The sequence below is a fragment of the Alligator mississippiensis genome, chromosome 2 (genome assembly GCF_030867095.1).
Source record: "Alligator mississippiensis isolate rAllMis1 chromosome 2, rAllMis1, whole genome shotgun sequence".
NCBI classification, from domain to species: Eukaryota; Metazoa; Chordata; order Crocodylia; family Alligatoridae; genus Alligator; species Alligator mississippiensis.
The window spans coordinates 258,745,407-258,772,358 of NC_081825.1; the positions used below are offsets into that span (position 1 = coordinate 258,745,407).

Here is a 26,952-nt window from a genome sequence, read left to right on the forward strand (position 1 = left end):
AGTTGACCTAGTTCCTCTAAATTACTCTGAAGCCCTAGGCAAAGGGAGGTAAATGACAGTTTTTTTATCATATATATAAAGGGGTGAGTGGCATTCATCAACTAAAGTGAGAATTTATTCCCAGACAGTATCTAACATAACTATTAAACTATAATGAGCCTGTAGGAATTGAAGTGGGCTAAGTCACCCTAACTGTGGCCCTGTATGAAGCAGAGTTAACATCTGAGCAGTTCTGCTACACTTCTGTCCCATTCAGACCTAATGGTTAACAGCATAACGGCTGCTACATAGTCCAGAGCAGCAGCTTTCCCTCCCCTTTTGAAGCCGCTACCAGCGTACAGTTTCCTGTACCTGAACCCTCTTGTTTGAAATGGCATGTTACTTTGAAGCAGAAATAGCGCACTTGATAAGTCAACCATATTAGTTTATAGGTTCAAATTCACTGAGTCCTTTTTGTTTTGAGATAGTGGCATAGTCTTGCATTATTGTTGGGGAAAACAGTTTAAGAAGTGAAGGTGTTGAGCCTGTCAAAGTTGATGAAGGTGGATTTGAAAACCCGTTTATGCTGGGACAACAAACAGAGAAACATGAAGTGAATTGATTGCTGCAAATTCATGCTTGCCAGGACAAAACAAATAAATTGTTCTTGCATTTAAAGATTCTGAACCTAATAGGTTTCAGTAAAGATGTATGTTTTGAAAAAAACAAAGATATTGGTGGCATGGTCTCACTTCTTGAGATTACTGTAGAGAAGGTTATAAAAATGTAGAACCCTTAAAAATTATCTTTACTCAGCTAATGCCTCAGTAATGACTTTATTCTAATACTATTGACATTATTTGTGGATTGAATGCAACCAATTTAGATAATAGATAGTATCAAGTATTAATAGAACCAAACATAATTACTGTTGATGAAATAATTATACAGTTTAACAAAATTATTTGAACTATTTATTCACTGTAAATGTAAACTTTGGTTAAAGATGAATTTACTAAGCTTTCTCCTCTAGGGGCATCATATGCATTTCTGAGTCATAGTTTGTCTTCTTAGCAACCTTTCCTCTGTAACAGCTTTTAGTACAAGTTACTACAATTCTTTTTGCATAAGATGGGTCATCTGAAGTTCAGCTGTAGGTGGGGCAGCCATAGTGGATTGGGGGGACAGTCTTAATAGATCCGTTTCATTAATTAAGTCATGCATTTTTTTTATTAACAAAACCTGTGTGTCAGGTTTAGCCAGCTAGGAACCGCTCTCATGGTTGTTATCTTTGTCAGAAGGAATATTGTGAAAATAAGAAATTATTGTACATGCTTTAACTCCTGATTAAACAGGGGAATGGCATCCTCTGTTCATCTGCTGCTCACTATCCCTGGAACACTGACTTAGGAACATATTATCAACTTGACTCATGGGGTTTCGGCTGTTTGTCTTCCATTAACATGAAACCCCTGTACAGGGAGTTCAGAATTTGCCCCTGAGGGTTTGTGTCATAGCCATCTCCTGCTATCAGGCTAAATGAGGTTAATGCCAAATTTCTAGTATTCAGACTATTGCTAATTGTTTTTGGTCTCAAAATAACTTTGTCCAATTGCCCTTCTTTTTGAATTTAAGATATTTTTGTAGAAGCATTAGGAGCACTCCTCTTCATCTGTTATTCTGCCACTGACAGTGGCCATTCTTCCAAGATTAAAAGGAAAGAATAAAAATGTACTATATATGGAGCCCTGCAGTATGATCTGCAGTGATTACCAGTCTTTAGCCCCTTCTGAAATCCACATTAAAGTTCCTCAACCTCATGGAATAAACTCTTTCCCTGCCCTCAGAAGGATCTACTCAGCTCATGTCTCTGTGAATGAGTTAATTTAGTGTTAGGCAACTTTTTCTGGCTGTATGCCAGAAAGACGCACGTTAGGTCAGAGGTGAGCTGGAAGGTGGGTACTAGGACCTCTCCATAGCCAGTATTTCTGCCTGCAGCAGCATAGGGAGAGCACCTGCAGATGAAGCTCCCTGTTCTTGAAGCCCCACATCCACAGGATGGATCCAGTGGCTTCTCAGGCTGGTTTTGCCCATGGGCCACAGGTTACTGACCCCTGAGTTAGTCTGAAGTTAGGCAAAAAGCAGGGCAGGGTGGCACCTTTATAGACTAACATGGCTAACTACCTCAACCTACTCAGCAGTTAAAGTAGGTGGGAATAGGATGAGGAGCCTTTATCTCTTGTAAGAGGGCAAGCATACCAGGGGCAGCCATTACACCCCTGGTGAGGGCTTGACTCCTGCACCGCTCAAACTCTAAGGTTACTCTCACTTGCCATGTCTTGATCTTGTTAATAACACCTGAAAAGGGAGGCTGCCCATACAACTTGCTTTACGACCTATCATCTGCTCACAGATCCCTCTCAAACCCTACTATATGGGCGCTCCTGGCCAAAACATGCCTCCCCAGGGCACTCATTACCTTATAGGTAGGGATCTACTTAAATTGTGCTGAGGCAAAGAAGAAAAAAAAATGCAGGTTACTCATGGCACCTGGTACCATTTTCATGGTATTCTCATGGTGAGAACCACCCCTTGCTGCTAACTGGCTGAGGTGCCCCAGCAGCCCCACCCCTTGACACTGATTGGCTGAAGGCTACCCTTCATGCAGCCCCACCCCTTGCTGCTGATTGACTGAGAGGAGTGTGGCTGCCTCAAAGGCAGCCCTCTTGGCCAATCAGCAGCAGAGGGAGGAGGGGATGGCAACTATCTCGGTTGTTCCCCTTCATACCAGTGGCTTCTCCTTCCTCAGGTGGGCTGTGAGGCTGGACCACAGCATCTGCTGGCTCCCATGGGGGAGCAAACATTTTCTTTTCAGTAAGCTTGTTTTTGGCAATTTGGCACAAAATCATGGAAACTGGGGTTTTTCACACTGTTCACAGAAATGGTCATTTTTCATGCTTTCTACAGGAACTGCAAAATCATGATTTGAGGATGTTCCTACTTATGAGCTAATCATGACCTCTGAACCCTCCCCTACAGCTCTGTCCATACCTCACAGGCATTTTCAACCATCCTTTATTTGGGCATTTTGCCCCAAAGCACCAGGCTGCCTCCAACCTCCATTCTCTTGCCAGAGCTTCCATCCCCAACTGCTCTGGCTGGTCCCTTTGCCCTAGGCTCACCACACTAGGCCTGGAGTATTAGGCTCTAGCCCCTACCTCATTCTCCTGAGCTTTTATCTCTGCCTGTCATGGGTTGTGGGCCCCAAATTCTGCTCTTCTCTAGGCTGTCAACTCACTAGCCCTGCTTCTGTCTCTCCTGGGCTATGGGTTCTTGACCCTTGCTTTGCTTCCAAGCTCTTATCTCTGCCCCTTTCTGGGCTTTGGGGTCCCTCTAGCCCTATCTCTGCTCCTCCTGGGCTATGGGCCTCTGGTCCCAATCTCTGCCTCTTTGGGGCTGCAGGCTCACTGGCCTATTCTCTCTCGTTGTAACCAAGCTCCTGCCCTCTGGCAGGGCTCCAGACAGCCACATGCCCCTTGGGTATCACTGGGATCTCTGCTCACCTCTTTCTAGTCTCACCCAAACCACCAGTTAAAAACTTCAAGTGAAAAACATAAGCACTCTAGCCGTAACTAAATTCTCAGCACACTGGCTGCATATCAACTCCCCCACTAATCCTGGGTCCCCATTCCCTGCCAGCCCTCAGCTCCTTACTTATTGTTTCTCAGCATAGCAGGGTCCCATTAGCTCAGCCACAGCCAGCTTGCTGCCACTACAGTATTCCACCTGCAACTTCCTGAGCCAAACTGACCACTGTGGCTCAAGCCCTAGCTTATATGCTGCTTCCAGTTCTGCCTACTTCCTGTCAAGTGACTTGCAGCAGTCCTCTGTCTTATTGTATTATTGCTATGCAATAGTCACTCTCAGCTTCTAGGGCTAAATACAGACAGTCAAAAGACCCAAAGCTGAATTGATTCAGTCTTTGCAGGTTAGTCTAAGATGCAAAGATTGAACCAATAAGCAAATGAACAGACATTCACTTTTGATTCAGGAAATGCAGCCACATGCTTGCAGGGGTTCAAGCCAGAAGCTGTGGGGGATGCTAGAGCACGGCTCTCTGGCATGTAGCCATCATGGGCTGTGTGTTCACTTCCTCTTCCTGCTTCCCCCGAGGTCTCTGGGATTTGCAGTCCAGACTCACAACAGTAGGACTCTGCAGGCTTGCTCATCACTTCCTTTTCCTGCTTCCAGGTGCCTCTGGGATTTGTAGCCCACAGTCACAGCCAGCACTAAGCAAGCAGGGCAGGATTGCACTGTACTTGGGGGAAGGGAATTTTAACCCCCCTCCCTAATCCCAGACCCCAGCAGGAGTTTGCCTGTGGGGCCAGTGAGCCAGCCCTCACTGCACCAGCTATGGAGCAGAGGGGCAGGGGCAGCCCTCCTCTCTGGAGCAAACAGCTAAGCCCAGGGATGCAAAATGCTGGGATGCTGGAGGACTGTTATTTAACTTGAACCAGGAAGGGTTCTGGGACAGAAGTTTCATAAACCGGTTTGACCTAAATCAGTTAAAGTCTGATACTGCATTCAGTCAGGTTTATCTTAAACCGGTTTCAGGTCATTTGAAACTGGTATATGGGCACTGAACTTCTATTGTTTCAGGTTTAAACCAGTTTCTGATCACTTAAACTGGTTTACGTGTAACTTCTGTCCCTAGCTTTCATGTTTATCCCTTTGCAACTAGCCTCTGTTTGTCCCCCCAAGTGTGTTCTACTACTGCTTTTTCTTCTTAAAATAGCAGGAGCCCCAGGCTTCCTGTTATACCCTTTGTCCCACTAGTTAAAGAGAAAGGGTAGGTTTTCACCACTATCCCTCCCCATTCTCTCTGCTTTCCCTCACTTTAATCTCTAAACCAACAGGACTGTACTTTTAGGCTAGGTACAGAGAGTCAAAAAGCCCAAGGCTGAATCAATTCTATTTTTGCAGGTTAGTCTAAACTGCACAGATTAAATTGAACAGACATTTACCTTTGATTCAGGAAATGCAGCCACATGCCTACTGTGGCTCAAGCCAGAAGCCTGGGGATGCTAGAGCATGGCTGTCTGGCTGTGTGTTCATTTTCTCCTCCTGCTGCCTCTGAGGTCTCTGGGATTTGCAGTCCAGAATTAAACACCAGCAGAACTCTGCAGGGTTGCTCATCTCTTCCTCTTCCCACTTCCAGATGCCTCTGAGATTTGTAGTCCACAGTTGCAGGCAGCAGTAAATTTGAGTGGGGAAAGGGGTGTTTAACCCCCCTCCATGGCCCCAGACCCCAGCAGGGATTTGTGGAGGGGAGGGGCAGTCCCCGTCCCATCCCCCACCCCCCCCAGCCCATAGATTGGGTTGCATTCCCAGGAAGGCTTGCCCTCCCATCCCTCTGTCAGCCAGCCTTCACTGCTCCAGCTTGAGAGCAGAGGGGCAGAGCCAGTGATGCCCAGGGATGGGAAGCATGCTGATGCTGGGGGACTCTGATTTAACTTGAATGAGGAAGGGGTCTTGGACAGAAGTTTAATAAACCAGTTTGACCCAAATCAGTTAAGTCTGATACTACACTGAACCATGTTTATCTTAAACCAGTTTCAGCCATCATGAAACTGGTTTATGTGCACTGAGCTTCTGTTCTGTTACAGATTTAAACCAGTTCCTGATCACTTAAACTGGTGTATGTGTAACTTCTGTCTCTAGCTTTCAGGTCTAAGCTAATATGACTTTAAATGTGAGTTGTCTCAGGAGTATTTTACAATTGAGCATTCCACAGGCTGAAGTTTGTTCCTAAAGCCTTTTGATGGAGATGCAGAGGAACCATCTTCTTCCCTTTACAGAAAATTAACTGTCTAATCTACAGAGTCAGATCAGAAGCCTGTTTTACTACTTTCATCTCAATTATAATGGTAAAAACTAGGAGTGACCTATGATATACTTCAGGTTCAATGTCATAGGCAGTATTTAATTCCAATGAGAGAGAAGCAAAATACTGTAGTAGAAAAAACATTTTACTTAGTTTACATTCATACTTAGCTTATTTCCTCGTCCTCTCAAAAAAAAGTAATTGAACATTGCAGTGCAAAATGGATTGGCTACATTTCAGAAGGATCCTATATTCATTCAGCTTCCTTGTCATGTTCTCTGAAAATAATTAGCCATTTGGTTTAGTGCAGTGAACACACTTCCTGTTACTTCAGTGTTACCTGCCTGTTATAGAGAAGTGATATGCTGGCAAAATGAAAAACCTGCAGTTTTTCATGAGAACTTTTGCCTCATTAGGTACATGAAGTATTTCTTCCTCTTAGCTTAGATTTGTTTATGGTACATGACAACATACTTCTTTTTACACCTGATTTACAGAGGCCAGCAGTGAGATTCAGGAAAAAGGAAGAAAAAAATTAGACGAGCTGATTTAAGAGCCCAGCAATGCAGAAGTTAGTTCAAGATCCACTTTCAAGCCTCCTTCTAACACTTGGAGTCTTCTGCTACGGCTTCTCTAATTTTTCTCCAGCAGTAGTGTAGCTAACTCCTACTCCTACAAGACTCATGTGGCTTAGGCCTGATGAGTGAATTTCTACAAAGAATATGTTTGTTCAAGTCTTTTCATTAACAACAAATAATAATAAATTGTATTTCAATAGTACTTAAAAGTCTCAGCCAAAAAACATGGTATGCAAAGTGCTCTGCACACAGTATGAGGAAGTCCCTGCATCAGAGATCTTACAGTCTAAGTAAAGGAAACATAGTGAGGGAAAAGCAGGTGTTTTTCCCCTATTCTGTGTGGGGAAACTGAAGCATAGAGAGGTTGTGACTTGCCCAGTGTTGCCCAGAAAGCCTGTGGTAAAACCAAAGGGATCTCTGAATCCCAATGCTTTAACTACATGATCATTCTCCTGTCCGTGTTCTAAAACAATACTGCAGTGTTAAGGCACATGGCCCAAACAAACCTGCCACTTGTCTCAGTAATCACTGTACTGGTGAGCAGGCTTCCAACAAATTAGGTTTTCCAGGCTTCTGGCTTTCCTTTCATCATTTACAGCTGACATTTCAGTCCTCTTGTTTCATAGGCCTAAGGGCTGCCTATAGATATACTGGTTCATGTTCTAATTAGAGCACATCACAGCAGACTTGTTTCATCGTTCTCAATGCAGTGCTCCAGCATCACCTCACCATCACGTGTATTAAGCCCCCTGTGCATTTTTAAATGGCCACAGAGACAGTTTAACTAAATTTCGTTGAATAAGGTTTAGTTAAAGTGCTCCTGGGGCCATTTTAGATGGGGGGGGGGGGCGTAATACATGTCATGGTGAGCCTTTTTATTAGAGTGGCTATTGGGGAACCACTCTAATTAAAATGTCCCTTACCCACCCCCAAGCATGTGTGTAGGTACCCTAAATGTTCAAGGGGACTCACTTAGCATTTTTATGAGTAAGAGCTTGGCAGAAGCAGGATGAATTACAGCAGTGGTCCTCAAACATTTTAGACTCAAGGCACCCCTCCATAACTTTTGTGACTTGAGCAGCACCGAATTTCAAAAACTAACTTATTTATTACATTACTTACCTCTGTGTAGAGGGGTCAGGCAGCAGGGCTGGAGGAACGGCCAGGCAGGGACAAGCCTGGGTCTGTGCTTATTTTCTTATCTCCTAACACCCTGCAGCACTTTTCAAAGGATCTTGCAGTACCCTATAATGCCCTAACACCCCGGTTGAGAATCACTGGATTACAGGATATCTGATTTTCATTGTCATTGTTTATTTCCATGCCTTTGAGCAGGTGACTATTCAGGGAAGTGACTTCATTATAGTCCTAGAATTTCTATCATATTTTCAGTTATGCTTTTGTTAAACTCAGGCAAAATTTTGAAAATTTGTCATTTTTTGTGGAAAAAATGTAAACATTTCTTAATTTGAAAAATTCTGGGTAAAAAATTTTGACCCATTGTATTTATGAACAAATAAGTGAATGGTAACAGAACATAGCACAATATATGCATTCTCTGTGTCTAATAATATCTTTCTGCCTTCATCCAAGATGGAGTTTAGTCATTCAGTCATGATACTAAACTGATGCCCATAGAACTAATGACATAAATGGAAAAATTGCATTGCTATCAAAGGATACCATTACAAGCTGTTACAATGCCACTATTATATCTGCATGATTATGTAGTGAGATAAGTATAGCAAAATGTTCCAGGTTTAATCTTGCTTTATCTAGGGCACAGACAGACATAGGAAAAAAAAACATACTCTTATCAGAAGCAGCAGTATGTTACTTTGACACAGCTCTGCAGCATCTGTATAGATCCGGTGCTTCAGCAGGACTTTTTAGCACTTTTAGCTAAAGCTGATTCAATCAGCTATTAGATAAAAGCACCAGAAAAGCACCACTAAAGCACCCAATCTCTACAGATGTTGGAAAAGTTGGGAACTACTAAGGTGCTTACTCTTCTGAGCATGCAATGGGTTCAGCACAGGAACCTGCCAAGTTTTAAAGTAAAGCAATTTTTTTTCCACATCTGCAAGCAGCATAGGGTCCAAGTTACAGTGACTTAGTTCACATGTATTACTACAGGCTTTTGAAGACATAATAACTCCTTTCCCCTTTTAAAACAGCTACAAGCATAGGTTTGTCCATACCGTCAACATTAACGTGTATATTCACGTGTTTGATCTACAGTGATAACAATATATGAAATGTGGGACATTTTCTGAGGTTGCTGATAATAATCTTTCTTTAACTAGTGGTCGTTCATCCCCAGATGGTGCCCTACATTTTTTTTTTTTTTTCTTTCCTGACTGGTTGATACACTTTTGTTGTTTTATTAACATTGTTTTACTCTTGGGCAATTATTGATTTAAAAACTTCTCGCTGCCCAGTTTACCTGTACCTGTTCATATTTAGGAATTATTCCAGTAACCAGTATTTTTTTAATCTGCAGAATAGCTTCCCGAGCACTGACAGGAATCCTCTAAACATAGATATAAACAAACATGAAGGTTTGTATTTCTAGGAAAACATTTGTAGTCTGTTAAATTTCAGAAGCCAAAGCACTAATAATATTACGTCCCCATATTATTTTCCAAGAAAATTTCATTAAACCGTTGTTTCCTTCAAAACACATAAACTTAGATTAAGAACTGATCTTTCAATGCAATCTGTGGGAGAAGATATCTAAGTCCTCAATCTTGTCATATACTGTACACTGATATACTGACAGAACCCTCCTGAAGCAGCACTGTACCTAGACTCCTGGTAGTCCTGAGCAAACTTTTAGTATCGGGCCTCCCTTCCCCAGAGGTAATGATAATAATAATAAAAAAATTACCATTTTTGAGCCTCCTTTCTCCCGGGCCTCGGGCAGCCGCCCAGTTCACCCATGCCTGTTCAGCCCTGTTAGGCCCTGCCTAGGAGTCAGTTACTCATGGCAGTGTGACCACATACTCCATATTATAGGGTCAAGGCTTAAGTATTTACATGAAAAATAAATACATGCTGATTTTATAGAGGGAATCAAGACAAATAGAAGACCTCCTAATCAAATTCAGTGGCTAGGGATAGATCCACTTTAGAGGAGAACTATTGTATAGGAAGGTTGTGAGAAATAAAAATACACAGATGATAGCGTAATTAAAAATGGGGTTTTTTCCACATCAATCAAAGAATGAAAATAGAAGTCCGTTCTGATTCTAGAGTGTTCTGGAAACTGTACAGCAATAGAAGCCTTGTAAGAGAACCTCAAGCATGCACTTGCATAACAGGTTTTGAGCAAGCCTGGTGCAGCATTTACTACTATAATATAAAGGGGTTGGGTTGCTTGCTGTATATTTGAAACTGGCATTTTACCAAGGAAATAAACCTTGATTTTTCTTTATTTTGTGAGAGCAAAATTATTTTCATTATTTAAGCACCCAGAGTAAAGTTCAGCATTCTTTGTTGAATGCACTGATTCAAATGCATTAATTGAGTGCTTTTGCATCAGGACCATATAGTGACTGAACAAATTATTTATGCAGGGAGAAGCAAGATAAAATTTCTTGTAAGAGTTCTTTAACATATCAGTTTGATAAGAGTCAGAACACCTTTACTGCCATTAAATATTTACCAAGACTTGGCTTTTGGAAGAGGGGCAGTTCCGTGCAGTGTGTTTGGCTCTTTGCAATGCTATTGATTAGCTATCAGAAGAACATAGTTAATGAGTAACTTGAGGTATAACAGAGCACTCCACATTCTTGTCAAGTCTTTTCTCTGAAGATGACCTAAATTAAAGTCAGTTACAACTGGCATTCCCCCTGCCACAGATTGCACAAGCTCACCTACGGTATGAACAAAAGGTTCAGGAGAATCGGCTGATCAACACTTAAGCAATCCTTTCTAGTGGTTGTTGTCATCCCTGCTGGACTTTAAAACTGAACATGTTTACATTTAATTAGAAAGAACACACAGTTTACATCACACAGTAGCTATCAATATCGAATCAGAATTGATTTCCGCTCTCTTTCCTAAATGACTATTTCCTTCAGACTAATTAAAAAAGGCGCATAACAAAATGACTCATACAAATTTTAAAGCAAGGTAAACAGTATTCCCTGGAGACGAAAATAAAAGTAAATAACACACAGCGTGGTTATTAAGTTGAACTTGCTTTTAGGTGATTATGATGCCTGTGTCTTGATATGCTCCAGTGTTCTCAAACTGCTAATATATATTAAGTATCAATTTCAAATGAGTGGACACTTTACTGGACCCAAAACACTTTTTAATGAGAATCTGCAAACTTTTTACTGAATGTAAATGTAAATAAGGTAAATGTAACCCTTCTGCCAGGCCTTGAAAGAAGGCTGAGGCCAGAAGCTGGGGGCACTACAGCAAGCCCTCCCTTCCCTTCCACAGTGGCTGGGTGGGGGGAAGATAACCTGAGCTGAGCTGAGCTGAAGGAAGAGGCACGGCCAGGCCCTGGCAGGCCTGAATATGATTGGGGAGGGGTTTTAAACCCCAGCCATGGCCTGCAGATATCCCAGCTGGGGTGTACTTGGAGGGGGAGGGAGGAAGTAGTCCTTGCCAGGATTTTGAGGTGCGGGAAGGAGCATGGCTGGCCCCTGGCTACATGCTGGCTCAGCACGGCCCCCTAAGGCAAAGCGGGCAGCGAGGAGGTTCATTCCCCTGTCCACCCCCTCTCCCACTGGGGAACCACAGCTGGGGTCTGCCAGCACCGGCCACCACCTCCACTTCTTGCACCCGGCCAAGCAGACCCCAGCTGGGGTCCCCCGGGAGAGAGAGGGGAGGGAGGGGGAAATAAAGCTCCTCCCTGCCCCCTTTGTCTCAAGGGACTATGCTGGCCAGCATCTGGCCACACCCCACCCCTGGTGCTGGAGCAGCAAGAGGGAAGTGACCCTGATGGGGCAGCAGCTCTTGTCATGGTGTCCCAGGGAGCGCAAGCCTCTTCCTGGTGTGGGGGGCGCACTGTGGGCAAGAGTAGGGTGGGCAAAGGTGCCACAGCCTGCTCAGGGCAAGCAGTGGTGGAGGGGCTCAGAGGGGAGGCTGCAAGGGCTAAGTTGAATTTTGAGGTAGCCATAGCCCCTCAAGTGTCCCCCAGCGAACACCAGTTGGGGTCTGCCTGGCAAGTTGCGAGCAGTGAAGGCAGCAGCCCAGGGCTGGCAGACCCCAGCTCTGGTCCTTTGGTGGGAAAGGGGACAGAGGGGGGAATAAACTCCCTCCCTTCCCCCTTTGCCATAGGGGGGCATGCCAAGCTGGCATCTGGCCATACCCCTGCCACTGGAGCAGGGGGTTGGTCCTGATGGGCTGCTGCACCCTGGCCAGGCAGACCCCAGCTGGAATAAGTGCCCTCCCTTCACCTCAGGGGGCCACATCCCTGCCCCTGATCTGGCTAGGGAGGAGAGGGGTGGGGCTAGCCCTGCTCTCTAAAGCAGACAGCACAGTGCAGCCCAGCCCAGGGCTGAAAAGTATGCTTGAATTCTAGGAAACTCTCATTTAACTTAAAATTTAACTTAAAGGAGGGGGCTGGGACAGATTAAATTGAAACATAAGTGAACAGACATTTACTTCTGATTCAGAAAATGCAGCTCCATGCCTGCAGTGACTCAGGCCAGAAGCCAGGGGGTGCTAGAGCATGACTCTCTGGCTGTGTGTTCACTTCCACTTCCTGTTGCCCCTGAGGTCTCTGGGATTTGCAGTCCAGAATTACAGCAGCAGGACTCTGCAGGCTTGCTTATCATTTCCTCCTCTTCTTTCCTGATGTGGACTGCAAAACATCAGGGCTAGGGACAGACATTCAAAAATCCCGAGCCTGAATTGATTCAGTCTTTGCAGGTTAGTCTAACCTGGCTAGACTAAACCGGTTTGTAACTGTACAGACATCCCCTCTGGACTGAAGAAATGCAGGCACATGCCTGCTGTGGCTCAGGCTAGGAACTGGAGGGGGTGGGGCAAGCATCTGGGATTTGTAGGCCACAATCACAGCCAGCAGTAAGTTTAAGTAAGGGAAGGGGTGTTTAACCCCACTCCCTGGCCCCAGACCCCAGCTGGGATTTGCCTGGAGGGGGCAGTTCTCCCCACCGCCTGCAGACTGGGCTGCATCCCCACCCAGGCTTGCCCCCCCCACCCCTTTGTCAGCCTGCCCTCACTGCTCCAACTAGGGAACAGAGGGGTGGGGCCAGCCCTGCTCTCTGGAGCAGACAGCCCAGCCCAGGGCTGAAATACATGCTGGGATGCTGGGGGACTGTGATTAAACTTAAACCAGGAAGGGGTTTGGGACCAAAGTTTCATAAACCGGCTCGACCCAAATTAGTTAAGTCTGATACTGCATTCAACCACGTTTATCTTAAACCAGTTTCAGTCATTTTGAAACTGTTTTATGTGCACTGGGTCCAGTTTACTTTTCTCAGCACATAGGTTGGGGAAGGTGGAAATATACCTGGTCTTTGAACCACCTTTGCCCTTTATTGCCTTCTCAGTTAACTGAAACAAGTTCTTCTCTAGTGCAGCTGAGGAATTTGGCCTTTCATGGCTAATATTTTTTCTAATAAATTGTAAAACGTGAAATCTTTGGCACCATCTTAAACATCCTTTTCATTCAAATACTAAGGTCACTCCTAATGACTTGATGCCAGTTCTGCCTTCGATTAATAGATAAGGTTACCTCAGTATTTGCAGTATTACCTAAACAATCTATTACTGTAGGGAATAACTACAGTACTGCAAATACTAAGTTAAAGTTCCTTTGTTAACTAAAGCAATTGGCAAATATTTAAGAATGACCAAAGTGTATGAATTGACAATACCAAGTAGATAAAAGATAGCAAAAATCTTTTCTATAACTGTTAATGGCAAAATAAAACAAAAGGCACTATGCAAAATATGGATACTCTAAATTAGGATAAATTTTATAATCAGAGAGAAGCGAAGTGTGGATTTATATATATATTATTGGACCAGCTGTATAGTTGAGAGAGATGCTAGACAAACTTTTGAGCACAGAGTGGTCTTCCTTAGGTCTCAGTTTTTCAACCTAAGGAAAGCTTGTCCAACATTTTTCCAAACACTTGTCCAATAAAGGATGCTGCCAGAAAACTCATGCATCTTGTATATTCCCTGGATCATCATGACTCCGACTCTACTACAATATGAAAGGTAAGATGGAAAAGCAATGTTTCAGAGACATGCTGTGTGAATACCCTTTTCATGGACATGCTTTGGAAGGGCCTATGCAAAGTTCCATACTTTATTTGTTATAAATGTATGAAGAATCGGGTCTAATGAGCACATCTGAAACACTCCAGTAATATGTAGTTATATAATAAGTAATGCAAAGGGCAGTGACAGTTAATTGCAGTTGCACAAACTTGAAAATACAAAATCCATATTTATGATATCAAAGAACCATTAGGCAGTTGAATGGATGTGCAGTGCAAATTATATGGACATATCTTTGGAGAATCTCTGAAAAGGTATTGCTAACACACATATGTACTGAGAGAAATTCAAACTTAAAGCAGAAAATCCAGATAGTCTTGTTCTGTTCTATGTAGGCTTCTATATAGCATTCCTCACTGTAGCATCTGACTACCTTCAGTATGATCAGCATCTGTCATATATTAGTTCTCTCTCCCACTAAGCAAAAGTATATACAGTGAAGTGTCTTTTGGATTTTTATAATATATGCACATATGTTGCTATACACTTATGTTAAAGAAGGTAAGGTCAAATACATCTTGCATTTACAGCACAAGATGGAGAAGCTTGCAGTGGTCTTTAGTGCATGGACAAACACATTTCACAGTCTTGGCTTGGCTGTCAAGACAGGTCAACCTTAAGAGCAGTCATACTTTACCCTTACTATTGAAAGTTTCATTGTACTAGATCAGGGGTGTCAAACATATGTCCCACAGACTGGATCTGACCTATGGAGACATGTTCTCTGGCTTGCAGGATTCCTAGGGGCTGGGAATTTGGGGGCATGACAAATAGGGATGGCAAATCCTACTTCCAGAATCTAGGATACAGAGCTCTGTTGGGAATACATGTTGGCAGCAGGGGCTGACCAATGCCTGCATGAACTACTATGCCACCCCCACTTATCCTACCACTGCTGCCACACCTCTGGATCTAGCCTGCAAGAAGCTCCACAGTTTAGATCGGACACAGAGCCAGGTGAGTTTGACACCTTTGTGCAAGAGGAATGTAGTTGTCAGTCTCTGTCTTCATCTCAAAACTTTACTCAGTCTTTTAGAATGGGCCTAGACCAACATGCAACTTCACAATAAGCATCTAGACCTTGAACCTGATTTACTATTTTTTGTAAGCCATTTAAGGGGCAGTAGGCAGGTTTGATGTGCTCATGACAGCCAGTGTTGCTGAGGTGAACACTGCAATGTTTCACACTGAGTTGAAGTTTCCTTAGTGTTGATGTTTTCATGACCAGGTTATACTGCAGTCCAGCTGAACGGTACAGGTAGTATGGGAAAACTGAAACCCAGTAATCATCTGCCAAAATGGGAGAGTCTTCTAACCAACTAAATAGTATAGGAAGCATTAACTTGTAGAGGCTGCAATGCCAGAACTTAGTGTCACTGAAAAATCCAGGAGCATCTTCGAGTTACAGATTAAATTGATGAATTGTGAAAAGTGCTTTCAACCATAAAAATTGCATTATCACTGAAAAGTCTTCAGAATGCTTTCCTCCGACCATCAGAATCACCTCTGTCCTACACAGGTTCATCTTCATTTAGCTGTGCTTCATCTGTGAACTAATCTTGTAAAAATAGTTGGCCTTCCTATCAGTATGGTTATATGTGGTGAAGAGCTCTGTCACATCCATATTGCTGGCATTTGCATGCATCCATATTGTCTGATCAGGTCACCTAGGGATAGCATATAGATGTTGAGTAGAACTGGAGAGACTTGATTCTGTTGGACTGCACACATGTGAGGTCTAACAAAGTAGGTACAGTTTCCCATCACTGTTTTTGGGTGCATTCCTCAAGGAATACTTAAACTATTTTAGCACATTTGCCACATTTAGCACATTTGTCTTTATAGTGAGAAAATGAGAGACATGGCAAATGTAATGATTGTCAGTATTAAATGGTATAAAGAAGTCCAGGAAGATGAGAATGAATGTTTTTTACTCTTTGCATTGATATGAGGAAATCCATCTGTCAGTGCCACTGATGTGGTTTCAGTTCCATTGCCAGGCCTGGATTGCAGTTGGGCTGGGGCTAGGATGTTAACTAAAATAATAATAATAATATGATTGGTTATGGTAATAATAGAAGATAGCTATTGTATCATGCTTTTCATGAGTAGATTTTGAAGCACTCTACAAAGGCAGTCAGTAGAATTGTTTGCATTTTAAAGATAGAGAAACTGTACACAAAGAGGTTAAAGGAGTTTTAAATTGGCCTCTGTGATGACGGACGTCTTGAGTCCAGTACCACCCGTCATCTAGGTAGCCCCTCCCCTCATCCCGCCTGCCACAACTTTGCTGTTATGATTGATCTGTGAGAGGGTTTCAGTGGAGCTTTTTAGTTGAGGGGTTCCCCGGTGCGGGTGTACTCACGGTTGACGCTTCTGTTGTTCCACGGGGCTTCGCCACCCCTACACCCCGTCCATTCTCAACCGATCATGTACTGGTGGTATGGTGGCCTACGGTGCACTGCAGGCCTGGGGTTGGTTTTCCTCCAACTATGTGTACCCAGGCCTAGCGATATCACTGGGCCAGCCTGTCTTCTACTCTCGCTGGCTCCTCCACTAGCTCTGGCAGTCCTTCTTCCTCCCCTTTTCCTCTAGAAATAATATTCCGCCTGGGCGGGCAGACTTCCCGTACTGATGTCAGGTACCCAGCGATTCCTAGGGAGAGCTCCACCTATCTCTGCCCCTATTTCCCTTAGGGTACCTGCTCCTCCGTGCAGGGAGCCTCGGTGCTCCCCCTGATTCCCTCCTCCCGAGAGGGATCCTGGAGCTTCTCCACTCCCTACCTGGGGTACGACAAGGAGCTTCCTGCCCCCTGCCTCTGATAGAGGCTTCGAGCCTCCTCCTGCCTCCGTCAGGGGCTCCAAACCTTGCCTCCGCTGCAGTGTGGATCCGTTGCAGCCTTGCTGGTGACTTTCCAATGGGGGAGCTGCAGCACGCCGGTCGTGCTGCCCGCCTTCTCCTTCTCTCTCTCGCTCCCCCTGCCCGCGGGTGATGCCAGGGCTTTTAAACTCTCCCACAGTGGCCGCAGCGGCCGCTGTGATTGGCTCAGCTGTTTCCCTCACCGGGAACAGCTGCTTAAATAACCGGCGTAATGCCGGCTCGTGCAGCTGTAATTGAGGCTGCAGCTGCTGCCGTGGTCTCGGCTCTGACGCCGCTGTCTCTCTGGGAGGTAAGTACCCCCACCCGGGGCTCTGTCTCGGGGTTGTATCCGCCCTGCAACCCTTCCTGCCCTTAGCCTGTGCCCGTGATGGCGACACGCCGCCATCACAGCCTCTGATCTTGCTAAGGAATGGAAGATTGGTAGTTGGCCATGATACAGCAATGCAGAAGGATCCAAAGGCAAATGGGGTTTCCTCTAGTTGTTATTACTTTGGCTAGGGACAGACATTACACATAAACCAGTTTAAGTGATCAGAAATTGGTTTAAACCTGTAAACCTGTAACGGAACAGATATTCAGTGCACATAAACCAGTTTAAAAATGGCTGAAACTGGTTTGAGATAAACCTGGTTGAATGTAGTGTCAGACTTAACTGATTTGAGTCAAAATGATTTATGCAATGTGTGTCCCAGGCTTCTTCCTGGTTTAACTTAAACCAGAGTCTCCCAGCCCTTGGTGGGGCTCTCTGCTGCAGAAAGCTGGGCTGGCCCCTCCCCTCTGCTCCCTGGCTTGAGCTCTGGCAGAGATGGCAGGCACAGCAGCATCTGCCTGGCTTCCCCATGCCCCTCCACCACTACTCCCTGCTCAAGCAGGGATTCCCCCCTCCCCTCTCCCACAGCACAGACTGTAGCCAGGATGTGATATGCTAGGTAATGCTGAGAGGTGTCATTGTAAGGCAGACAGGACAGTGTCCGCTTAGGGCTTCTGGAGCTAATCAACAGGTCAGCTGGTAATGTCTTTCCTTGGAAAAAGTTCTTTAAGAAGAGCTTGAACTAATGAGAGAGGCTTTTGTTTTCTTGATAGGGAGCTAAATGCTCTGTTATCAACTCCCTTTTGGGCTGGTCAGGAGCAGTAAGGGAGGACCCCTCCCTAATCACAGGTCCCCCCAGGGCCTGGCCATGCCTCCCTCAGCTCAGCATTGTAGAAGGGAAGGGAGGGCTGCTTTAGCTCCCTCTCCCCCGGTTTCTAGCCTAAGACACAGCAGGCATGTGCCTGCATTTCTTCAGTCCAGAAGGGATGTCTGTAAGGTTACAAACCAGTTCTGCCTATCCAGGTTAGACTAACCTGCAAAGATTGAATCCATTCAGGCGCAGCTTTATGAATGTCTGTCCCTAGCCTTGATATTTTGCTTGTATCACAGCACAAAAGGGTCCTGATCATAGGTAAGGTCTGTATCAATATCTTAGGTAATATACAAACAAATAAACATCAGAAGTAGGGAGGTGACATGACCAAGCGAATGATCTCCAGTTAATGTGAGAGCCTCTTGTGGACTGTTGTAGCTAGTTATAATTTATAGCAGCCTTGAAGCTGTTGTAACATTGAGGTCACTTATATATGTGGTCACACAGTGCGTAGGTAGCATCCTGCTACTTTTGACATTCACTCCCTTCCAGGCTGGACATAATTCATGTGAATGAAATTAAATGAAGCTATTGCATCTAAGATCAACAAGGGAAGCTATAAGTTTACAGTGGCAGAGCAATCCAAGAGGCAGAAAATTTGAATTTTCATCGCCCTGAAAAAATTTGGAAATAATTCAAACAGAGCATTCTTCAGGCCTGAGCCATCCATATACCTTGAGTCTATGCCATCAGAAAGGGCTGGTCCTTGATGCATTTTATTTTAAAATGCTAAAGAAATAAATAGTTTTATTAACAAATAAATAACTGTTGGAAGGGGCTGAGCAAGTGCCATGGTCCTAAGGAAGACATTTTACTAAATCACATGTAAACTTCAATTTGTGTTTTATAATCTTTTGAAAAAAAAGTTAATATAAGTAAGATAACTTACCTTTATATATAATACTAACCTTATATGTAATGATTTCAGATTAGTTTACAGCATTTAGTATATGTTAGAATCACTTTATATACTAATGAAATGAAATCAACATGAGGGAAACGTGTAACTACATTGCACACATATTGCTCAGGACCACAGTTTTCAAAAAGAGCCTAATTATTAGACACCCAAAGTCAGTCTTTCAGGCATCTAATCAGGGGTGGGCAAAATGCAGCCCATGGGCCAGATGCAGCCCACCAGGCCATTCTATCTGGCCCATGAGGCCCCTAAAAAATTTAGAAAATTAATATTTATCTGCTCCTGGCTGCCTGTCATGTGGCCCTTGATGACTTGCTAAAACTCAGTAAGTGGCCCTCTGCCTGAAATAATTGCCCGCCCCTGAAATAAATGAACTGATTTTGCAGAAATCCTGAAGAAAACCAGCAGCTCTCAGGAAATGGGAATAGTTGAATGTTCAGGACAGCTGGAAATCAGGCCATTCGCCTAAAGATTTACACAAGAGTTTAACTTAAATGTCCCATTTTTAAAAAACCTTGGGCCAGGTACTTAAAAAATGGATTCCAATAAGCAAAATCATCCTCAGTTCTCAGGTCAGAGCATGGCTTCCAGACCTTATTTGCTTTTCTTAGTGGCACACAAGAGTTGACCATCAATAGTGAAACTGCTGTCAATACATTTTATATACAACTTCTAAAATTGTTTAATTTTTAATGCCTCTCCTCTGTGGATTTTTCATGTCCCTTTATAGACTATGTGCATTTTCAAAATGTCTTTATTTTACTGAATAAGTGCTTCACACCATTTTCAAACAACCTCAAGCAGTAGGGGTAATGACATATGAACATTCTGACCTTTAACTTTTAGATTTCTATTCATCCATCTACAGTTTACTTCTGCATGTACATTATATTTTAATTATTATGTGATATCCTTATATATCTTGGTGGGGTAGTGACGTCTTCAATATCTTAAAAGAAATATCTTAAAAGAAAAAACAAACGTGTTTCTGCATGCCAAAACCCTGGATGCAGGGTTTGGCTGGAGTATTCTATTTGGTCTGCATTTCAAATATGAGACTTGGAAAGGACTTTGTAAATAATGTTTGATATTTTCATGATCATCACTCAGATGAAGAAATTTAAGTAATCGGTTTACTAACAGCTTCTAGTATTCATGAACTAGTCCTGAAGTAACCTCAGCTGTGCTATTAACAGCCTGCACCTGTTACTGCCAACTTTGTAGTAAATCAGTTCCCAGCTTTCTTCTACTGTTGGAGTCAGTTCGCACTCAGGTGAATCATAGAAGGATGATGGTTAGAAATGGAAAAGATGTACTAACTAATCCATTAGCCTGTCAGTGCGAGACTGTCCCTCACAGGACATTTATTAATAAAAACAGCTTTCTTACTAACTTTGATGTTTTCTTGGAATTTGTTCCACACCCTAATAAAACTTACTCATAGGAAGTTTTTTCCTGATAGTCATTCAGATTTTCCCTTTTTTAACTTATGTACCATCCTACATAATCACTCAGGTCTTGGTGTTACACATTTCTCTTTGTTTTTGGCTTAGCCACACTACACATATTTAGTTCTTTAGTGATCTGTGCCCAGACAAAGAAGTGGAAGAGTTGGAGGGTTTCTTCAGAGCTAGCCCTTGCAAGCTAGTTTCGGCAGCTTTTCAGGGTGACCATGTTGGCCTGGCGTAGTGAAAAACTAACTAGGTAGATCATGCTCCCTTTGGCTTGTTGGTATAGGATAAAGAAAGTACACACAGTTTTGGAGAAGTCCAAGTCTAGTATGTCAAGGGCAGCAAAGAGTGGCTGGAGCTGGGGACAGTCCAGGAAGACAGGGTCTCCTCTACTACCTCTTTGCAGAAAGGGAAAGCTGCCAAAGCTGCTGGGTCTAAGTGGCAGACAGAGGTGCCCATGGCCAGAGCCCCATGCAGCAGTTGCTACTGAAAATCACCAATTCTCTTGGTGATGGGCGGTTTGTACAGGGTGCATCAGGCTGGACAGGCTTCTTCTGATGTCATTTCCACTAGGTGCTGCCTTGAGGTCTTGTCAGGATGGGTGGTGAGGACATGGACATGATGTACTTCGACTGTCCATGTGTATAGTGCCTTCCCAAACAGGATCTCAGTGCAGATTCCAGCACTATTCTCATTAGGTTTGAGGAGGGACAGAAGGGATGGCCAGAGAAACAGTGATGGGGGAGGGAAGGGTCTGGAGACAGAAAGAGAGAATATATAGCCATGGTTTTCCCATGTGAAATAAAGTCTGATATACTTGTTATATTAGTGAATCCACACTCAGTAAATCATATATGCAACTTTTTCCATGGAACATATCGTAAAACTGAACTTGAATTGAACACAAATTTCATCTACAAAGATTTAATTTTTAGATGTATTCCTTTTTTTTCTTAATCTGAGAATGCCTTCTGCATTCTTTTTGTTTTCTTTGCAAGTTATACGCTTAAGAAAAGAACATTTTAAAAATGATTGTTTTTAATTTCTACATTCCTTGGAGTTAATAATAGAGAGATTTGTCAGCTCAACTTTACATTTATATACAATTTCTTCATTCATCATATGTACCACCAGTCCACTTACATCTTTCTCTGTTTTTCCAGGTCTTCCAGTTTAGGTATATAATAAAGATCTGCCTCATACTGATCCATGTATAATAATTGTAAATATATTAACCTAAGTGTGATATTCTTACCATTCAACTTTGGAGCTTATATTGTGAGTTAATAATATGCGTATCTTTATTTTACCAGCTTACACAAATCTTTATCCCAAGAAGTAAGCCTGAAGGATCAGTTTAACTGTACCCTTAGTACATATGAAGACGCACTGAAAAGCAGGGAGGATATTGTGTCCACTACTTATCGCCAAAATCAAGAGTTAGCAACCAAACTGCAGAAAGCCATAACAGACCGAAAAGACATGGAATTGAAACTTCAGGGAGCTTTAGAAGCTTCAGAAGAGGCCGACAAAAAAATTCAAAAGTAAGTCAAGTTGTCTTTACTTCTAGAAAAATGGCATGTATATGCCAAATGAAATATTAGGGCTGTGCGAAATTTCAATGGATGTTTCATTTCAAAGCTGTTTTGATGTGTTTTGAGCTCGAAATGGCGAAATTGAAATGAAGTGAAAGGCTTCAAAACAGCTTGGAAACAAAACAGGGGCACTTGAAATGTTTTGAAAGTTTTGAAACATTTCAAGTTTCGAAGCTGGGTTTGCTTGCAACTAACCAGAAACTAAGGAGAGGGAGGGGAAAGAGGGGAGGGAAGGACTGGTTTGCTATTGACATCTAGCTCCCGATTTGATTCACCAGGTCTCTGATCACTTTCCCTAGCTTTCTGATCTTTTCCCCAGCTCTTCCCAGGGGGCATGGGCCCCCAAGCAGGTTTCAGCAAGCTGTTGCTGCAGGCTGGAGCCAGCAGCAGCTGCTTGGTGCAGCCTGTGCCAGGAAGACTGTGGTGCTGCTGCTGGCTCCAGCCTGCTGGACCTGGGGGATCAAACCAGGGACTGGGGAATTGAACCAGAGGCTGGGAGAATGTTTAGGTCCCAGAACATTCTCCTAGTTCCTGGTTCAATTCCCCAGCTCCCCAGTCTTTCCCCAGCTCTTCCTGGCTGATGTGGGATCACAGCAGGCTGCTGCTGCCAGCTGGGGATGGTGGTGGCTCTGGGCTATTTCCCCAGCCAGCAGCAGTAGTCTGCTGAAACCCCACATGTAGATCCAAGGGCCTCATCCCCTGGGAAGAGATGGAGGAACGATCAGAGAGCTGGAGAATCAAACCGGGAGCTCCAGCTGACAGGTGGATCTGCCCCAGCTCTGGGACAGTGCACGGTGCCCTGCTGAGCCATGCTGCACCCACGCAATGGTGCAGCTGCCACATGGGTGCCAGGCAGGGGAAAGGGGGGCAATCCCCACTGCCCCGCACTGCACGGGGGGGCTCTGCCACAAGTGTCTGGAGGCCCCAGTTGCTGCTGCCAGAGCCGGTGAGTGCAGAGCTTTTTTAAAAGCTCTGCACTCACCAGATGCGAAGCATGAGGATGACAGCATACTGCTGCTGCTAGCTGGGGCCAGTGCCAGCACCAGCACCCAAGTTTGCCCAAGGCAGCCTGTGCCAAGTGCTGGGAAGAAACCAGTGCTGGCGCTGGCCCCAGCCGGCAGCGACAGCCTGCTGTCATCCCACATGGAGATCCAGGGGCCAAAACAGTGAAATAGTTTCGATGAAACAAAATGGAATAGCCCTTCAAAAAAGCAAAATGAAACACTGTCTCTTCAAAATGGTGAAACAGAAGTCGAAACCAAATGGTGCTATTTCACACAGCCCTATGAAATATCATTTCTTTCAATATTTTGACTACAGTTTAAAGTACAGTTGAGGTAAAAAAATGGCTGTTTAAAATTGTAGTAGTAAGAGTAGTAAGCTCTTATTCTATAGCTCAGTTTCTTGTTATATATTGAGTTGCTTCCACTTGCTTCAATGATAAATCAGGTTTTTCTACTGCTTGTTCTTTTTGTTTGGTACAGCCAACATGGTTCTGGGAAAATGAACTGGATTTCATCCAGCCTTGTGCATCGTTCACAGAATTATTAACTAAGATCAGTGAAGTATCATTTAGGTGGTGATGAATAAGGTAGAAAGAGGTTAACCCAGACTGATTTTCAGAATCCAGACAGAATGTACAGTGATATGAGGGGCAATATTGTCACATTTGTACATTTAGCAAATGGGGAAGTCAGGAGGAGACCATACTTGGAAGCTCACAAAGCCAGTCACTTTTCTGATTACATTGTTTTAAATTAAGGCATGTTGAGCTGAATGGGATTCTCCTGATACTATTAGCTTTGATTCAGTACTAACTGGGCACATCTACGCATTCATTAAGGCACCATGGTTACTGCGCATTCAGTTTAGTAACCTGCAATAACAGATACTAACTGAATGCACTGTAACCGGCACTACTGCGTAGTAGTGCTGGTGAAGTTTTTTGTGATGCTAATGCGCAGTAAGCTAATTCTACTGAACATTAGCACAGCTTTTGCCATGACATACTAATGTGCAGCAGAATTAGTCTGCTGCATATTTAGTGTCTCATGTAGACATGCTCACTTATGGCTCATTTTGGAAAAGGAGTCATCAAAGGTAAAACTCTGAGTTCTGTGGCCACTTCTGTCAAAGGTTTCTAAATGTTAATGTTTTCAACAGCATTATAATGAAACTAGCCAATTGTCCATCAAGAATGATGGTGGTGGGGAGGGGGAAATGGAGCACCGCCACCCAGCACCCCGTGCCACCACCGCCTCCCAGGAGCAGAGGTGGGGAGGGAAGCTTGCCCTGCCGTCCCCTCTGTCCCCCTATTCCAGCACGCCATGCCACCACCTCCAGCACTGTGGGCCTCACCCCCCCCCCAGCCCTGCTCCTCAGAGGCGGCTGAGTGCCACCATGACTGCAAGGACAGAGTGGGGGGGCGAGACCAACACCGATGGCCTCACCTCCCCACTCCATCCCCTCTGTCTCTGCAGTCACGGAAGTGCTCCGCAGGCTGATTGGTTGTTTCACTAACCAATCAGAGTGCTCCAAGAGTGTTATGGACAGACAGATAGATGGACTCAGCCCTTTATTATATAAGAATTATAGGATGCATGATAAGCTTTCTCATAGCATCATAGATTAAGTGTTTTTATGTCTATCCAAGGTATGAAAAGTGTTCTTAAACTAATTTCTTTTAGTTTGAAATGGTTTTCAGTGCCCTTTGCATACATGGAAATATTATGGCAATGCAATTTCATTTATGTTATGTACAACGATATTAATAATGTACAACTGTGTTAGTTTTGTATGCCTGGGATGTTTTGGGCCATATATTTATAGATTTGATACAAATTCTGTTGAAATCAATAGGAAGACTCCCATTGACTTCAGCAGACTTTGGATCAAACTAGGTAAATGAAAATACCTTCTAATGTAAGACCTCATGTTAAAAAGAACTACTAAACACTGAACACTAAAGCTACAAACAAACATTGTTTTTGTCATGGGATCACTCCTGGAGTTTCAGGAACCCAGTCCTCCAGGACAACAGACACAAGTGCCTGGCCCCAACCCAGGATGTGCATAAAATTGTTGTCATGAGCCAAGGTGCAAACCATGCCTTTTCACTCACTGGCCCTGCTTTACACATTCATGATACATGGAGATCCCAGATGGCCTCCACATAAGGCAGTGGCTTCTGAATTCAGACAGAAAGTTCCCATCATTTGTCCCATATCTTTATATATTTCCAAGCATGTGCCATAACTCACATGCAAGAAATAAGCAGGGTTTAGATTATATTTTTGAATGAACCAACTGTCTAGTTGGGAGAGATGCTAGGCAAGTTTTCAGGCACAAAGTACCTTTCCTCAGGTCTGGGAAAGAACCTATTGGTCCAGTGAAAAATATCACCAACCGCCCCCTGCCACTCCTCCCCCCCCCCCGGTCGCCTTGTTTCTCACATATTCCCTGGACTATCACAACTGCAACAACACCCTAGCCCAGCATAGTTCACATTGCAGCTAGAAACTAGCCCATAAACATTGCAGGGACCAGTACATAATTAAAATTAATTCAAACATACATTTAATAAGTAGAAAAAAGTATAATAGGGCATCACTTCAGAAACCACAGGGGTTACTTGAGAATCCTTAAGTTCTGTGATCTAAATACTTATGTATATGTAAGAAATACTCAGAATATTAGCCATGTTTACTTAAAAATAAACTTATGAGAAGCAGTTACAGCATCTATTCTGGAGTCACTTCCTAATATCATTTTTTTGACAAATTCATATAAGTTGTCTGTTATTATTTATTTGTGATTGTCCAAAGTGTGCTTGATGCTGTATAGATTGTGAAGGCTTCATGGACCATTTCTGAGGACTTTATGTATAAAGTACATACTTATATAATTATAAGTATTTTAGCCTGATAAATTAAGATTTCCGATTCACAGTGTATTCAACTTACGCAAATATTAAAAACAACATAAGAGAAAAATGTACCCTGTAATGTTCTAACTGGAAAGCGATTATGTTACTGTTTTTAATTTTAGTAAAAAATACTTGCTATTTGTGGACTGTGAATTTATAGACTGAGATTTGTCCCAGAGGAAAATTTTCAGTCATATTTTAATCCCCTGAAACCAAGGTGGTTATAATAAAAGTGCAGAAATAACCTGAATGACAGTTTTGCCAATGCACTGTAATAATGAAAAGAATTTATGCAATTTAACGTGCTTAACTACTTGGGAAAATTTTGGCCAGGTTAGATTTAATTATTGTTAAAATCAGTTCTTTGAGCCTGTAGTAAAATTACACAGTTGGGTGAGGTCTTTTGATGACAATAGCATGCCCTTTTTATCAAGAAACTGTGGAAATGCTCAGTGCATCTTCCCAGCACCCAGAGTCACCCACCCCCCATCTTATAATTCAACCTGCAAACAGATTAAGCAGCTGAGTTTGTGGAAAGTGTGTTTACTTTGAGCTAAGAACCCTTGTGTGACACTATAGAGATTCCACTGACACCTCTGGGAGAACTACACAGACAGTTCTTACTCATCAGCAGGGAAACCAGGCTGAGAATTCACGATTTCTTTGTAACCTCAACTGCTTCATACAAATCAGTGTTTGGCAATTAGGCAGGAACTAGTTTGTTAGCTTTGGGGTTTTTTGAAGATATAGGATGTTCTACATTTCAAAAGGGAACTGACAGTTTCAAAGCTTGTTAACTGTGCTGTCTTATAATTATTCCAGGGAGATACTTATTTTGATTTAAAATATGAACCTAAGCTTCATAGCCCAAACATGAATTGTCTAGCTGCTTAACTTCTCTTCTCCATGACCTAAAAATGGAAAACAAAAATTAATCCTAACATGTAAAGGAAGGATTTTCTAGCACTTTTTAAAGTAATTATTTCTATATTATTTAGTAAGATACATTAAGAATGTAGTTACAGTAAGAAAGAAACAACAAAAGGAAAATAATTATGAGCTTTGCTAAGAATAATATATTTAAGTTACCTAGGATCATCTTTAGAAAAAACTAATCCAAGTTAAATAAGCAATGATTTCTTTCTTGGACTCATTTACTAACTTTCATGTCTTAGAAGACTGATCCTTTGGCAGTACTACAGAAATTAAGATTTTAATTTTTCTTTTTACATTTACAATGTGCACCACATCAACCATTCAGAAAACAGTATAGATTTAATTT

At 43.1% G+C, this 26,952-nt stretch overlaps 1 protein-coding gene across 4 annotated transcripts in view; it reads left to right on the plus strand.

Annotated features, from left to right (window-relative positions):
* Window positions 1-26,952, plus strand: part of MIPOL1 (mirror-image polydactyly 1) — a 359,424-nt gene that overhangs the window by 296,351 nt on the left and 36,121 nt on the right. For 3 of the 4 annotated variants that reach the window (XM_019488729.2, XM_019488733.2, XM_014611343.3), the window contains one exon: window positions 21,464-21,694. The exons of the other annotated variant lie outside the window; for it this stretch is intronic. In XM_019488729.2, the coding sequence (XP_019344274.1) occupies window positions 21,464-21,694 (231 nt within the window). The remainder of the gene's footprint in view (window positions 1-21,463; window positions 21,695-26,952) is intronic. 4 annotated transcript variants of the gene reach the window in all.